At 25.9% G+C, this 17,318-nt stretch overlaps 1 protein-coding gene across 5 annotated transcripts in view; it reads right to left on the bottom strand.

The window, feature by feature from the left end:
• LOC113555607 (potassium voltage-gated channel protein Shaw-like) overlaps positions 1–17,318 on the bottom strand; it is a 185,168-nt gene that overhangs the window by 45,973 nt on the left and 121,877 nt on the right. For 4 of the 5 annotated variants that reach the window (XM_026960063.2, XM_026960064.2, XM_026960065.2 and 1 more), the window contains 3 exons: positions 14,597–14,832; positions 14,394–14,526; positions 13,401–13,580 (listed from right to left, as the gene is read on the bottom strand). In XM_026960063.2, coding sequence (XP_026815864.1) covers positions 13,401–13,580; positions 14,394–14,526; positions 14,597–14,790 — 507 coding nt within the window. In that variant the 5' untranslated portion in view covers positions 14,791–14,832. Of the gene's footprint in view, positions 1–13,400; positions 13,581–14,393; positions 14,527–14,596; positions 14,833–17,318 lie in introns of those variants that run through there. The other variant, XM_028188671.1, reaches the window with a different exon arrangement.

Raw genomic sequence — 17,318 nt, 5'->3', positions numbered from 1 at the left:
TAATAATTTAATGCTTACAAAAAAAAAATTTAATGGGTAAAGTGTTGAAATACGTAATGTAATAATATAATAATACAATTAGGTATATAACGAACATAATTAATTTTTATTCGTGAAAAATACGATATATGTACGTATATTTTTTAGATGAAATTTTTATAGCTTAATCATGCAGTTGTAAAACACCGACAATAACTTAAGTCCTTAGAGTGTTTTTCTCGTGGTAGTCTATTCCAAAAGGAAATACACAATTTAGATATTTTGTTTAACGCTTAATTACTATTGGAATATATTAACGTGTGTAATATTGCATTAAGTTTCGAAAAATAATAATAAAAGTAATATTTTATAATGCACAAAATCCTGTTAATATGTCGATATACAAATTAGAAATCAAAATTATTACAATAATATGGTGCACTAATTCAGAATAGAAAAAAACTTACATTATTGAGTTTTATAAATTATTATTATTTCTTCTTTAAGTGTAGGTACCTTACTTTGTGATGTAAAAACTCATTTTAATATCGTGAATATTTCATGTGATTGTTTCTGACATTTTAATGAAATAATTGCTACCAAACTATAAAACACAAATTCACTACGTACAAAGTAATACAAAATAATTATAAATATAATATTATAATGTTAATATTGATATTATTGTGTCGTATACAAATATTATTGGTTAAATTAATAATAAAGTTAACAAATATAATTTTAAATAATTATTATGAAAAACGTAAATAAATAAATTTCTGATAAAATGGAGATATGGAGATACGTCTATATAAATTAAATATCGTATTAGTATTATATTGCCAATTTTATATATTATAATTAATTTTAATATAGTCACATTGTGATACGTTACCATTTGAGCATTGTAAAACTCTTTCAAGAAATTCTAAGTAGATTCTCTCGGGTGCCTTTTAAATTTAAGTTAATTTTAAGCATAATAACATTAGTTCGTTATGACAATGCATAAATTAGATTTTTAACAATAATTTCAATTATCCTATCAATCACTCACTGTATTTAACCATATTGACATCATATAACAGATAATAAAATTATTATTATATAATTTGCGATAAATTAAAATATTAGATAACCACAGCAGCTGTATTGAACAAAGTATTTTTAATATTACAAGAATATTTGATACAAGTATTGGGTTTTTCTTTAAAAAATAATTTAAAAGACGTTTATTTAAAAATATCCACAGATTCAAACGTGTTAGCGTCAAAAAGTCAGTCCGTTTTCTCTACCAAAATACACGTGTTCAAACATTTTTATTTAAATTGTGTAATGTGTGTATAATAAAAAACCAACATAATTTATAATATCTTATAACTTTACACTTCTGTTGATCGATTTCAATTAATCACGTGTAGTGTGACCAGTTACTTTCTTTGATTGTTTACGGTGTATTCAAAATCAATTTAATGGAAAATTAAAATATTAGGTATATCGGTATGTAGGTATTACATATTTAAATTTATAATATTCTTGTATTTTAAGACTAACATTATTTAGCATACTCTGTATATTATAATATTAGTACATTGCCCATTTTTTATTATTTGTTTCATTTTCATTACTTATAAAATACATAATTTTGTTATTTGCAAAATTTGTTTTATAATTCAATACAAATGATTGTAGATATTTTATATTTTTTTTTTATTTCCAATTGTAAAACTACGAATTGCACGGGATATTTTTAAATACATTTTAATGATAAAAAAATGTCTGTCTTAAATTGAAATTGAAAAGGGTACTTGGTCATCTCATCCAAGCCTCCATAGTTGCATCAAAGATTATATTATTCTATAGAATAATATCTGAATTGAGTCTAAAATAATCTCAGTTTCACAACTTTCAGCGGTCAATGCCTAATTTAATAATTTATCATAATTCATGATATATTATTTTATTATGAGTTCCTACTATTCCGCGTCCGCGTTTATATCTCTCGAGTTCTATTACTACGATTCGCTTTTAATATATAATAATTACCAGCTCTGTCATCACGTGGAGTGATTACAAATTGTATGTAACAATCTCTTTTTGATCCTCAATGAAGGGTGTAAGACTGGAAAACTTTACTTTTCGACAAAAGCTGGTTTTTACTCAAAATATAAAGACGTGAATTTAATAATCGGACATCTTCATTTATTTTTCATTGAATTATTTGTTATACTAGTTGTCCGATTTCGAGTTTGAAAGTAATAAATAAACGGTTCCCTTTTATTTCAACCCTTAAGTACAATACAACTTTTTCAAACTTAAATAACATTTGTTTCAATTACATTTTAATTTAATTTTTATAGTTAGAGTCCTATGATTAAAAATATATTTAAAATAGTAGGTACATCACCAGAAAACTCCAAGTATTCAAGAACTTTAGGAATTTAATTTAAATAGTTGGAAACAAAATTAAAGTATTATCTTAATTTACTAATATTTTATATCACATACAAAATAAAGATTATATTATTAGTTTCTTGTCTTAGAAGGTTCTATAATTAAGTATAAACAATTGTTTTATTTCTGCTGTACAAATTATGATAATGGTCAATGGAGTTATCTTATTATGTCTTAATAATTATGATTTATTTACGATATTTTGTGTATAACTTACCTATTATCATTATTAATTAAAAGTATATTTGGTAAATATTAAACTCTTAAGTAATATTGACGATGGCATCTACTTGAAAAAACGATTTGATGAGTTATCATTATAATATTATATATTAATACATTATTTATTAGTACATTAATAATAAATAATAATAATAATACAGGTAAACACATTTAGGTTTGATACGGAATTCCTAACTATTCCGGCTAATGATTTTCGTCGAGTTATTCCACGCATAATTCAATCGAAATTCAATCGGGAATACTTAAATTATCGTATTAAGTTTGGCATCAACTAATATACATGTTTACTTTACATAATATTATCTGTACCTATACACATATTTCTATTATTTATAAAACATATAAACATAATTATTATTTTATTATGAACCAGAAAATGTGTAAGAAAATACAACACATTTTTAAATTTTAAAAACAAAATGATTATTTAATAATAGACAAATTTTAATGTTTTTGAACGTAAAAAAAATATTTACGTTATATATTATGAGGATTATTAATTTGGAAACTACTGAACCAATTGGTTTAAAAAAAATAATGCTTATAAAAATAAATTTGCGCACATATTCCTCAATACTTGGAATGTATTTTTTGTTTCGTTTTTCAACCCCTATAACTTAAAAATGTTACATATTTCAATGTTACTATTGGTTGCAGAAATAAAATTAAAAACAAAAACTGGTACAGATTAGACAAGCCACTATACACCATAATGGGATTTTTTAAATAAAAGACAATAATTTATATATTATATATAAATATATATATTAATACGCAAGCAATTTGTTTTCGAACCAAATAGCTCTATCTATATACATAGTGGAGGAATAATAGATATATCATTGAAAAGTTATTGTTAAGTAAAGCCACACAATATTTTTTTTTTTTTGTTAAAATACGAAAATATAAATACAATAGTTGCGTTAATATCAAACAACAATCTGTACGATAAAATAAAATATATATATATTTTTTTTAATGTTTAACGTCAAAGCTGGGATTACAAAATATAAAAAATAGCAACCTAACCAATTTATATAATAAAATAAAAACTAATTATTGTTTGTTATAAAAATGTAAATGTACGCATGGTAGCATTGGTAGATCATATAGATTTAAATATTAAAATATGAAATACCTGTTTTTCTAATATACCTAAAACGATGATAATATGATTAAAACTGCAAGACGCGCAACTCCCACACTAAACTGTTTATTTAATAAAAACTAAGATGTTTTGAGTGTTATTTTATAAATAAAATAGATTTTCTAGTCGAATTTTGATCAATGAACGATACTAGTTTTTATTTAATAGTTTATTATTGGAATTCACAACAAAAAACTATAGCTGTCTGTGTGTTACTTAGAAACTCATAAACTTCTCAGCCAATTTTGATAAAAGTTTTAGAAATTGTTTTCAGAGATATTAAGAAATGTTTGGAGAATGGTTTGATACATGTTCCGAAAATATACTAAATGTTACATTAAATTCACCACAAGCAAACTGTCCATATTTTTCGTATTAGTTCACAATGTGATATAAGTACACCTGTCGATTTTCCAATGAATTGGGACACGCCAAAAAAAAAATACGAAATACATCAAAACATCGCTTAACATTATTTTTGCGTATTTTTTGCCGGACTAACTCAAGGGGGGGGGGGTTATACAGCTAGTATTTAAATAAAAAATAATCATGTTTGGTGTGAGTATAAAATAATACCCTTTATAGTATACTCGTTGTATCTGTGTTTTTGTCGGTATAGTGTTTGTATTGCCTAATAGTTAATTCGTTTAAATATATATTTTATGTGTAAAAACAATTGTAGAAAATTGAAAACCATCATCAGTTTCGTATAAATCTCTGCATTAAATTATTATTGGTGTGAATATCTAAAAAAATATATCTATATCATCTATATCTATTCGTTTTATGTGCGTACATTTGATTAAAAAAATATACAAGTGCATCATCGGAATAACTTAATAAAAAATTAGGTTTTTTTTTTGTAACACTGGATTATTTTATTACGAGCATAAAAACAAACCTCAATTAATAAATGGCACGTAGGCGTGTTGTCCGACTGTGTTTTGGTCTTTAGATAGGACTGTTTACGCCGGGTTATTTACCAAATTCAAACCATTAAATATGTCAGTTTTATCTGAACATTAATTTGTTTTTCAAACGTTTTAAGGGTTTACGCCTTTATATTGTTATAAATTTGTAGTATTTACGAACGTACAGATCGCAAGAGCATACCACTATACGTATATGAAATATATATTTTAACATTTCAAAATTAAAACGGTTATCATTGACAGCGATTTTTATGTCAACGTTTAGTTATTATTTGGGAGGATATAAAATGAATACAATGTTTTAATATTATAACAAACGTTTTCAATTTCATTATGAAAAAATAATTAAATTTTTAAGTAAAATTCGATTTACAACTACAATATTATAATATCAATAAGAAAATGAAAATGTGAAAATAATTTGATTTATTTAGGTTATATTTTTTAAGGTTCATTTGTATAAAATATATTATACCGGATGGAAAAAACAATTATTTATGTACGAGTTTCCCATTACCATTAACAATATCACATATTACATTAAAAATAAACCACGGGTAATATAATACTTCTCTTGATGTTTAAATATTTATTCGAATCAATTTATATCATTTTACTAGGCATCTCCAACGGTACATCCGATGGCTGACGTCTAGGTATAGGTATTATAATAATACGTATAAATCATTTTATTTTACAACATTTGAGAATAATAATAATTATTAAATAAATTAATAATTTGGCTTGATCAAGATTTTTTTTTAGTTATGATTAGATTATTAATAATAGAACGATATTTTAAGCAAAATAAAATAAATATTTTTAAGATATTCTGTTTGTTTAGTTAGATTTTTTATGTTGTTGAATATGCATGTCATTATGACTAATGAGTTATGAGTACAAAATATTTTATGTAAAAAAAAACCCACATATTCACGAAAACCAATAATTTAGATGTATTTGTTTTTACGTGAATTTTAAATAATATAATTTTATTTTTAACAGAGTTTGTAAAATATTATTTAATAGAGTTTTCTAGTGCCTACACATCTCTAAAACAAATATAATTGTTATCTCCTTAAATACATTAAATACAGCTCTATACCAACATTAATACACAGCTTTCTAAATATGTAATTTACCTACAATATTGATGGGGATTTATTTTATGATATCTAGTAAGATTGATTAATTATTGTTAAAATAATACATCAAAGTATAATATCAGTGGATTAAATTAGTATTTTCATTTAAGATATCTGGTAATGGACTAGGTATTGTTTAATTATGTATTTGAATTAATTATTTAGATTATTGATAGACACATAATTTGGTAAGGTAAACCTAATTTATTAAATAATGTAAATTGACCTCGCAATGAATAATTACGATAATTTTTGGTATATGCATTTTTCATCCATTAAAATATTATATAGTAACTATCTTTAAAATTCTCTGTTTGGTTTTTTGTTGTATGTGCTTGTATTTTTAATATAATCGATATAATTATATAATAATACTGTACATTTATTGTAAAAACATGAAATTTAAATTAAATTAATCATAATAAATTAAATAGGTACATTAAAAAAAAATTAATTTAACTTTTTTTAACATTATATTGCTATTATTTAAAAATGTATCCCATAACGGATTTTTTTTCTTTATTTTTATTGAATTGTCTTATCTGAATTTACTTATTGTTGTTTTTTTATCACCATTACAATTAATATTTTACTATACATTAAAATGTGTATGCTATGTTTTTGCATTAAAAATGTATTTAGCTGCGAACTTTGTATGTGCGTTTAGGTACGTATACAGTATTAAAAAAAAAAAATCATAATTTTGTGTTTCATTAAATAAAACACGCTTCTACTCTTACAATATATAATGTTTATTATGCTCTAGAATCTAGATGGTAATTTATAATGCAATGCTTATTAAATATATAGGTACTAAAATATTAAAAATTTAGTATTTTGGTTGTGTAAAAATACACGTGAAAATTATACATAGGTACGCACCACGCATAATAACAATGTAATATAATTTTAATGACAAAACCCATTTTGTAAAAAGAAATAATATGTTTTACTGTAATAGAAAAAAATTACATAAATAAAGCCGTCAACATTACAAAATTTGTTGGTGATGATAAATTTTATCATCTTATGTATTATACATAACATAATATTATGTCGATATAAAATATTTCACCGAACGATTATTTTAGTACATTAAACTAGTTTTTTTAATTACATATTATACCTTTAATCGTTCGATCAGTGGCGTTGTATGTTACGTTAAATTTTGTGAACTTATAAGTCTTTTTCCAGAGTTAGAAAAAAATAAATATAAAACAAAATAGGTAGGAATAATTTAATGAACCAATGATTTTTCGGGACTAAATGCATAAGCAATGTATTTTTTCAACCAAACGTGGTGTAATATATTATGGTTCCTTAACTGAATTATTCATACCACCAAATGATTAAACACAAATCAACCACAGGTGAGTAGATGACTATCATGCCAATTTAAAAACAAAAATCTTTTTGTAGTGACGTTTTGTATACATTTTTTTTTTGTTTTACACATTTCGAATGCATAATGTATCATTACCGCGAAACACACAGTGTTGAATCGTTCATTACATTAACTATGTTCAAAAATTGGGCCCGTACAATAAAATATCTATGTGAATCATTTCAAAGCTAATGACATTCTTACGTAGTTACATAAAATATATTCACTTTTGTCTATATATGTATTTTATTCCTTATTTTGAAATGATAAATTCTTTTTTTACACCTTTCAACTACAGTCTTTACTCGTTCGAAATTTTTTTTCATATTTCTTTTGGCGGCTAATGATACATTTTTATGAAAATATTTTGCACATTTTTACTATGATAATATCTCAAATAAGTACCTAGTGAATAGTTTATAGTTTTGTTTTAAAGTTTAAATATTCAGAAAAACGAGTAATTTTTACTTTTGAGAATCCTAGCAACGTAAAATATATTATGTAACTATATTTTATTATTAGTTTGGAATAGGGTTTGTTCTAATTGGGATCTGGGATGATAGATATCTAATTTTACTGTATCTCGATGACCTGTGACTTTTTATATTATTGGCTAATACTCGTTTAATATTATCAGATCTTGGATACTGCATCAAATTGAGCGTACTATTCAATAGGATATACGAATTATGATGAAAATCAATTTAAAAATATTTATTTATTTTTTATAACATTATATAATAGCTAAACGGAACCACATCCAGATAATGACATTGTAGCAAATTATTATGTGCAAATAAATAATATGAAGTTTTATGCTATAATTTATAATATTTAATAAATGTTTTTATACACAATAGCACAATATTATTATAAACACTTAACAGTATCCACTTTAATATGATGTACTGTTAAGTAGTTTAGATTTAGACATAAACCAACAAATTGTTCAAGTCATCAACGGATAGTTGTGACTAGTTGACACACTGTGAAAACGAGTCGTTTATCATGGCGCACGTGTGATTTGTCTACGTGTGCGCGTATGTTTATGTGTAAGTAAGTATACGTACAAAGTTATGTCGACTAGACAAAGCGTCTACGCGGCCAACTCGAGAGAAAGCATAATATGATATTATTATTATAATATTATGCCCAACACAAACTTTTCATTTACGTTTCTGACCTGAAATTAATTAGATCTAAAAAATGTCAGAAAGTCACTTTTTTTACTAAAACCATGACGTTTTAATACAATTTATAAATTATTATGTTTTGGTATAAACAAATATATAATAGTCTTGAAAAGAAAAAAATTTAAAAACACGAGCATTATTATATCATGTAAATGGCACTGTTCTCTCAACAAACACTGCGTATGTTTGTTTTGAACATTATTTTAGTATACTTATAGTATTGGTAGTAAACATTTTTTTATAAGATTTATATAGATTTTATTGTAATTCAAACAAATAAAATAGTAAATGCAAATACATAGTTAAAAAGAGTTATGAGAAGAAAATACAAATCTAAGCAAAATTAAAAGCTATAAGTCGTTAATCAATTAAAAATTTTATTAAAATGTGTTTATATAAAATAATAGACAATAGCAACAATTCGTTTATAAAAAAAATGAAGTGAACGCTTCGGCACACAATTGTTCCAAATATTTAATCAGCAAGAGGACAACAGATCATTGAAATTATATTGCTTACTTAACAGTTGAATCAAAAATATTAAAAAACACCTGGTTCAGAATATTTAAAGAGTAAAACATAAACACACTAAAACAATACCCATTGTGACTACATATTAAAGTGCTCAAAAACAAAATTAATCATTTCAAATATTATCGATTACGCATCCATTAAACACCTGCAGTGGCCTTCAGCTGAGATTTTAATTTTATTGAACAACTGTCACAAAGTTTAGTTGTAAATGTATTAAATGATTTACGTGCAGTTATATTTTAAAGTCACGTTTTAGGATGCAATTTGAGCTGTAAATTTTAACGGATTGGTTTCACTAATTTGACAGTAAGTCGAATAAAATATCTCTGACATTTACTGTGAATTATGTTTTATTTTAACTTTCAAATATATTTTTTTTTACCTTATGACACTGGCAAATTTAGTTTCATAATATATAAATATGTAAATTTATTGCTGAATAATATTTTAAGAAGTTGAATAATAAGCTTTGCATCTATAATTGTTCCATTTATAGACATTTAAACATTTTAAACTAGTAAATTTACGTTAAAAATCTATTCAAATCGACGAGAAACTTTGATTCTTAAATTCATCTTGAAATGTATTATTAAGTCAATGTGTAAGCTTTATTATAATACTAAGAAAAATCATATAACTGTGTTGATTATCCCGATCATACAGTTACCTTGTTACATTCTATACGTCATAATAAAACACGCAACGCTAATACCACATCCAGTCTGTTCAGACACATGCCCTTTGTTGCAAGTGAAGAAACGTTTCATCGGGTTTTCTCCATAATAAAAGTCATCAAAAGAAAAATTAAATCTATTCTATTTTGTATTTTATGTCCTTTCGAGTCAACTATAACATGTTTGGCTGGACCATTCTTTTTTTTATGACATATACACAAAAATATTTTTATAAAAATCTATATAAATCAATGACATTTAAGAGAAATTAAAAAAACTGCTCCAAGGTATAGATAGCAAAAGTAATAAATAATAATAATGACATTTTTTTTCATCTCTTAGTTTTCCTTATTTATTATTATTATTATTGTTATTTATTTATTTTTTTAAGCGTCATTGAAATTTAAATGCATAATTCATTTCTTTACAAACACAAAATTATTGTGTAAATGAGTTGACAAAAGGATATTCAAAGTTTATTATTTCAATGATTAAAACAACAGATATACACATAAAAACTTTTATTCCATAAAATGTACAGTACGAAATTTGTTTTTATTTTAAACAGTTTACGTACTTGACAGTCAGAAAAGTAAATTAAATACATTTTTACTTTGATAACTACTGGATCAAATAATATGTTCATGATGTTTTTGAAATATTTTACCGGTCTCGCTATAATTGTATAATATGTAGATATGTAATAGCTGTAAGTAAATTATTTACAATAAAAAAAGAGTTTTATACCTGTCCTAGTGCATAACCAGAAAAACCGATTGAAACATATACGTAATGTCCTATCGGATTACCTTATAACCGCGTATGTGTGATCTCATAATGTGTATATTAAGATGATTAACTGCTAATAATATAGTATAAACCTCGCAACCCTCCGAGCGTTTAGGATTAAGCCGAGTCAATTTCAGACCACCGATGTTCACTATTAAAATATAATAATATCAACTTGAATCAACTGATCGCAGATCTGAGTTAAATCTGTGTGTCGAGGGAACCTAATGCATACGGTACCCGATATATACATGTATGTAATATTTGCTATAACTTGCCATTTCGATGCGTCCGCGGTATAATATTAATAACAATAATAATAATAATAATAATTATTATTATTATTAGTATTATTCGGACAGTAATCACTGCTGCACGGTATCTGCCTATACAAAACCGGAAGTCAGTTTTGCGTATCCATTATAGATTGATTAATATTATATCTACCATTATATTATTATTATTATTATTATTATTATTATATGGACAATACTTCGGAGGGCGTGCCGTTACCGGCCGTACACCATACTACGACGTACACACACACACACACACACACACACACACACACAAACGTGTCTATATACACATATTATTAGATTAATACGGGAACATATAGACTCCGAGTTTTATACGCCGCACAAATTATTTACGCATCCACGAATCTACTGCACCACTGTGCCGGTGCGCTGTCGATTTATTAACGGCTAACGAGACAACCCTCGAATAAAATATTTCGACGAGCTTACTATTTATTATATTATATATTAACCGGACACTGAACTAAATGGGTTTTCGCGGTTGTGCAGTGTCCACTCTATGGTTTGGCTTTTGCGGTGATTTCGGATTGAGCACTGCAGGAAGCCAAGTATTATCATATGTTTCGAAATCGTCCTGTTCCCGTGACTTGCCATAGTATAAAATACATAATATCATACTATAATAATGTCTAATATTCATAATATTATTTTTGTCTTGTAAATTACAATATTTCTATGATTTCAATAAATCGATTAGAGTTGTTGGCGAATAAAATAATTCTAGGCAAGACCAAAGATACAAACAATAAAAGTTTTTGTTTAAAATTTTACTTTTTGTTAAATAGCCGATTCATAGGTAAATGGTAATAATAATATTAATATATTATGTAATATATATATATATGAATATTATGTGATGTCAAGTCAGTCAATATATATTTTGTAAATCGATTCAAACTGTACTATAGAAGTTCAATGCGACAAATATACTTCCGTCAATTATTTAGTAAGAAAACCGTATCGCTGGAGTTAGTAGGTACACACCCACACACACACACACACACACACACATATGGAAATAGTATATTTATATGCGTATATGTAACGAATTTATTGTCCATGTGTAACTGTAATGTTATTCACGTGTAATATCACACAAAGAATTATTTATGTTTATCGTTCTACGCGTAGTATGTAATAATATATCAACAGAAACATAATATATCACCGTACACTGCAGTACAGGCGTGTACCGTTCGATTCGACGTTATTAATTCAAACAGTCGATTGCGCATATCAATAGTTGTAGGTACTTAAAAATAAATTAATATATTATAATCATATAGGTATAAAACAAATATGTGCGTAATCAAAACCGTCTTTTTAAGGACCCTTGATTGTTTACGAGTTTTAAATTTAACATAAACCATTATTATAATTGGTTAATCACGGTTTACTATATTATATTAACAATGTCACTAAAATTGTTATAAAACAACAGTAGATATTCATTATTATAATATATCAAACATAACTACCTAAATTAAGTATATTCTTAACAAATAATGCGGAATAACTTAACGATTTATAATAAATTACATTATTTTTTTAAGCGAAACATTTTTGTCTTAGGTACATATAATATATATTTTTGCAATAGTTTTTGTAACAGTCGATAATACATTTTGAATAACATTGATAATTTAAATACATCAGATATTAAACTTTAATATCAGTTTATTGGCGTGTACGTGTAGGTTTGCTTGATTCAATTATTGTTGTATTTGTATACGCAATTATGTTATAATAAATTTTATGATAGAATATTATTATAAACTCAGTAATTTAAATATTTAAGTGAACCTAAAATTCGTTGTGCTAGGGTCTAAGGACCTTAGACCTTTAGGTTATGTGGACCACATAACCTTAACATTTGTATTATTATTTAAACTCTATTTTTACTTTCCACCTACTAAATTGTTACCTTTTTAATAATATGTAATTTGTTCAAGTAAATAAATTGTAATTATGATAATATATAAAACAAATATTATCATTCATGCAAATATTAAATATTAAATTATTATGTCATCTTTTTTTTTTAATCTATTTATTTGTAATTTATTTACAATGTAAAGGCCATTACAATAATATTTTGATTTTAATTTATAATTATATTGTTTCAAATATATTTTAAAAAATAAGTTAAATTTATATCATTATATTAATTATACATACAAAAACATTTAGATCCATTACTGAACATTATTTATGAAAATTATTATTCTCAAGGGGTACAGTTTTTGTAAAATGTATCATGGTAAAAGTAATAAAAATATTATTTAGAGAATGACTTCGTACGTTAACGAAATTAATTTTGGAATCTCATTCTAAATTAATTATGAAATATAAATCAATAGCATAATTATTAAATCATTTAAAGCGTATGGAAACAATTTAAAATCATTCGAAAAATTGAAAATACATTTTTGTTTAGCAAACCACAAAAAAAACCCTAATAGGTAAAGTCGAAGAACAACGAAATCTTATTTTGGATCTCATAGTACTAAACGTATTTGTAACGCAGTTTCATAAGATATATATTATGCAAACGTGATGTCCTCTATATGAATATTTTTAATACTTATAATCGTCCGTACCACACTTACCTTGGCCGATAACGAAGAATGCGGTTCGTTGAAGAGCGCCCATAGTTTTGGCTTGGTCCTCTGCCAAAGGTTCAGAGTTCCAGCCAAGTATTCTTCCTCGTAACCAAACATTCTGGCAACTTCCTCCTCGTTTGGTTTCTCGGAGTCGATATCCAGCTTGTCGAGAATTGCAAGAGTGGCCTGGAGTTGCGTCAAAGGTTCGTTTTAGTAAAATAAAAATAAAAATAAAACATTCCCGACAGAATTAATGTTAATATAGCTGGTATAGGCACTCGAAAACATTAACGAAAGAATGAAAAAAAGTTCGTATTATATTGAGCTCGGTTGTTGAATTTTTCGAAGTGGTACCCACTCGTTGCGTCGTAATGGATCCTTTTCTCTTATATAAAAGGGTGACATACTCTCGCGTTACCCCATCGCGGCTATTCGCATTCGCGCACCGGGTCTCACTCACTCCCACGTGCGTGCTGTTTTGTGTGTCATTAATCAGCCGCAGAAAACCGAAACTTACTATCCATCAACCCTATCACTTGGTCCTATAAGTACAATTTTTTTGCGCAGACTTGTCTTTACATAGATGCGTAAAACTTTCAAAACTTTGAATATCGAAAGCATTTTACCGTTATGCACAAATAACTTATATTATACCGTAATGGGTTTAATCTGATCACGTAGTGAGTGTACACAAAGCCTAATCAATTGTCGTAATTTAGTTACTACACGGCGTCACTGTGTCCATTATTAGTAAGTTTTAATACGTAAAATATAATATTATATCACGATAAAATAATGGGTCAGAGTAAACAAATATTCTTAAAACAGCCAAAATTTAAAAAAACATATGATGTATTATTTTGTTAATTTTCATCCATTTGAAAGTTACATTATTATAATAATATTATATTATATATATTTGCGTATAATATTAATATTGTACCTATAGGTATACGCATTTTATAAACATTTATTACTGTATTATTTAGTGGCGGTTACCTGAGTGTCTCTGTGGATGCTGTAAGTAGACCAGCAACAGGGCTCTACCTGATTTGAGTCAAGTCCCCAAAACTCCAGTTCGTCCTCGAAAAGCGGCCCGCAAACGTTTGTTGGATAATGAAGTTTCCCCGTCCTGTAAGAAAATCGAGATCAACAAACGGTTTATGAATGATGTCCATTAGTACGTTGTAAATACGATTTACCTATAGTAATTGAGTACTTGGGCAAACACGCCTGGATGCCTATCAAAAAAATACTCGTTGAGCACAGGGTCGTAATTGGCTAAAGCTTCGGTGAGTCTGCTAAGCCTCGTAGCTGGTATTTTCTTCAATGTGGCTTTGTAGGTCTCGTAACGGATACCACCGACGTTTAGTATGATCCTATTCTCACCATCCATGTCAACTGCAACCTTGGTCGTCACGCATCGTTAGATCGTGAACTGTAATATTATTTATATTTTTTTGTGCTTTAATGAAACGTTAGCAAACATTTAGTAATTTAATCGTTAAACATTAGAATGCGACAAAGGTTATTTATGATGAACATAAAGTATAGGAGTAAATGTTATTAAATTTAAACAAAAAAATGTTTTGTAACCATAATACTGTTATAGGTAGGTAACATTTTAAATTTAAATAAATCAATTATTCAACTTTCAAGTAGAATGTCATTTAGATAAAATTTCAATACCTATAAACTCTACATTATGGAACATTTAAAACTTAAATATCCTTATTTATAATCCATTAAATTATGTATAAATACAATATTACGGTCCCGCGTATTGTTAGTTTAAGTTATGAGTTTGTTTCGCGTATACCTATATTATACATTGCGTACAAGTGTATAACACTTAATAAAAATTAATATTAACATAGCCAATAAATAAAATAAGAGTCTTAGAAAAACAATTTTTAATTAATAACATAACAATTTGTATTTTAGCAGACTTTATTAATTAATATTATGTTAATGGTTTTTATATTTCTGTATAATAACAATAGTAATAGGCACCTAAATAATAATTTTTATAATATTTAAATACAACGCAATATCAAAAGATTAATTGATTTTTGTTTACATTATGTTACTGATGTTATAATGATGAAGTTATCTTTTATAGTATATTTATTTTATAGCTAATAATATAGTACAAAATGTAATTATAATATTATCTTCTCAAAAGTAAGACAAAATTAATTCCAATATCAAATAATTATTTTTACAAGTTTATCAATAACTAATTTGTTTTAGAGTACCTACCATAAAAGATATTTGAAGATAGTAAGATAAGTATATATCATACATTTACAACATCTAAGCTCAAGTTATAAGCATTTAATAATTAGGAAGTACAAACTTATTCTGAACACTGAGTAGTGTAAAAATGAATGTATATTACAACATTACCATACTTTTGAGTTTCGTTATTGAAATAATTAATAAAACCATAATAATAATAATTATCATTATTACTGTTTTATAGTATAATTGACAATAAACCCAACAACACATCACTTATCTGTCAACATTTTCATAAAATGTACTTTGCATAACACGAATATTGAATTGAAAAATAGGAATTTTCTGATAAGTAAAATCGCTAAAAATAATAAAATAATGTTTTTTTTTAATCTTTTAAATATGAATAAGTATTATCTGCACACTGTACTTAATTTAATATATTTATAGCATCTTTAAAATGGAATGTATTATTTACTAAGTGTTTATGTTATTATACTACTATTGAAGTTGCTACAAAGCGTAATTTAAATTTCGTGTTATTTTATTTTGTGGTTGTTTTTTTAATTTAAAACTGCGAGTCACCATAAAAATTATTTATAACATTATTATGGAACAGTTGAATATTATATTACCTTTAGATATTGTTTTTATTCAGTGGTCACGATGGTATTTTTCACCGAGCGGAAAATCGTATTTATATATTATATTATTTACTGTTATATGCGGTTCAATAATTGGAGGGAGCGCGCCTTGTTTACGATATATATATAAATAAATATATATATATATATATATATATATATATAGATAGATTATAGGTATATATACTTTATAATCAACGAACGGTCGTGTGGGCAATGGTGGTTATATAAAAAAGTTGGATAGGGACCAACTATAAATTAATAGTGTTAAAATAGGATGGGTTGAGGAGAGGAGGCGTAGACCGTTCGAGAGAGGATATTATACTGCGACTCGGTGGCTATGGAGATAATGTATTCTAATGAGAAAAAGGCCACTATCGAACCGATAATTACTCACAAATACGTACACACTTAAGGGAACCATACATTATTGTATCGAATATCAGTTAGTAACTACTGTGGAATTTTACCAAGTGTATTATAATATAATACGTATAGTCGGTTTATAACTAAGCATATTCTATACATACTATTATACATATTATATTATACAATAGTTATTTTTTTATTTTGTAAATTTACAAAAAGGAAGTATATTTACAATCTATGGTCTTTTTATACAATAAGTAAATTAAATATATTTTTATAGTATTTCATCCATATATTACGTGCGTTACAGTAATATTCAATAATAAAAAAAAAAAAAAACACCAATAGACATGGGAAGGGAGACTGATCAGTCTATAGGGGTATAATATTATGTTGTATCATCACGTATTTATTTTTTTTTTTTTGTAAATTCGTTGAGTTTATTTATGTTTAGTTTATATATTTTCTCTTTGAGGCAGTTTCACGGTTCTTAAAGTTTATACTGCGGTACGCATTAAAATGAGCGAATGCCATTACTGTAAGTAGTGCAGGTACCTGCACGCCGCACGGCTACATTGCGGTATATTGTAAATCGTATAAAACAAAATATGTAGCATTTTTCGGTTATACCGCGCGTGATATTAAACATTTTAAATACTTGCATCTAGTA

The sequence above is a fragment of the Rhopalosiphum maidis genome, chromosome 4, assembly GCF_003676215.2.
Source record: "Rhopalosiphum maidis isolate BTI-1 chromosome 4, ASM367621v3, whole genome shotgun sequence".
Taxonomy (NCBI): Eukaryota; Metazoa; Arthropoda; class Insecta; order Hemiptera; family Aphididae; genus Rhopalosiphum; species Rhopalosiphum maidis.
Note: the sequence above shows the minus strand (reverse complement) of the source record. Positions and strands in the feature narration are given on the sequence as shown.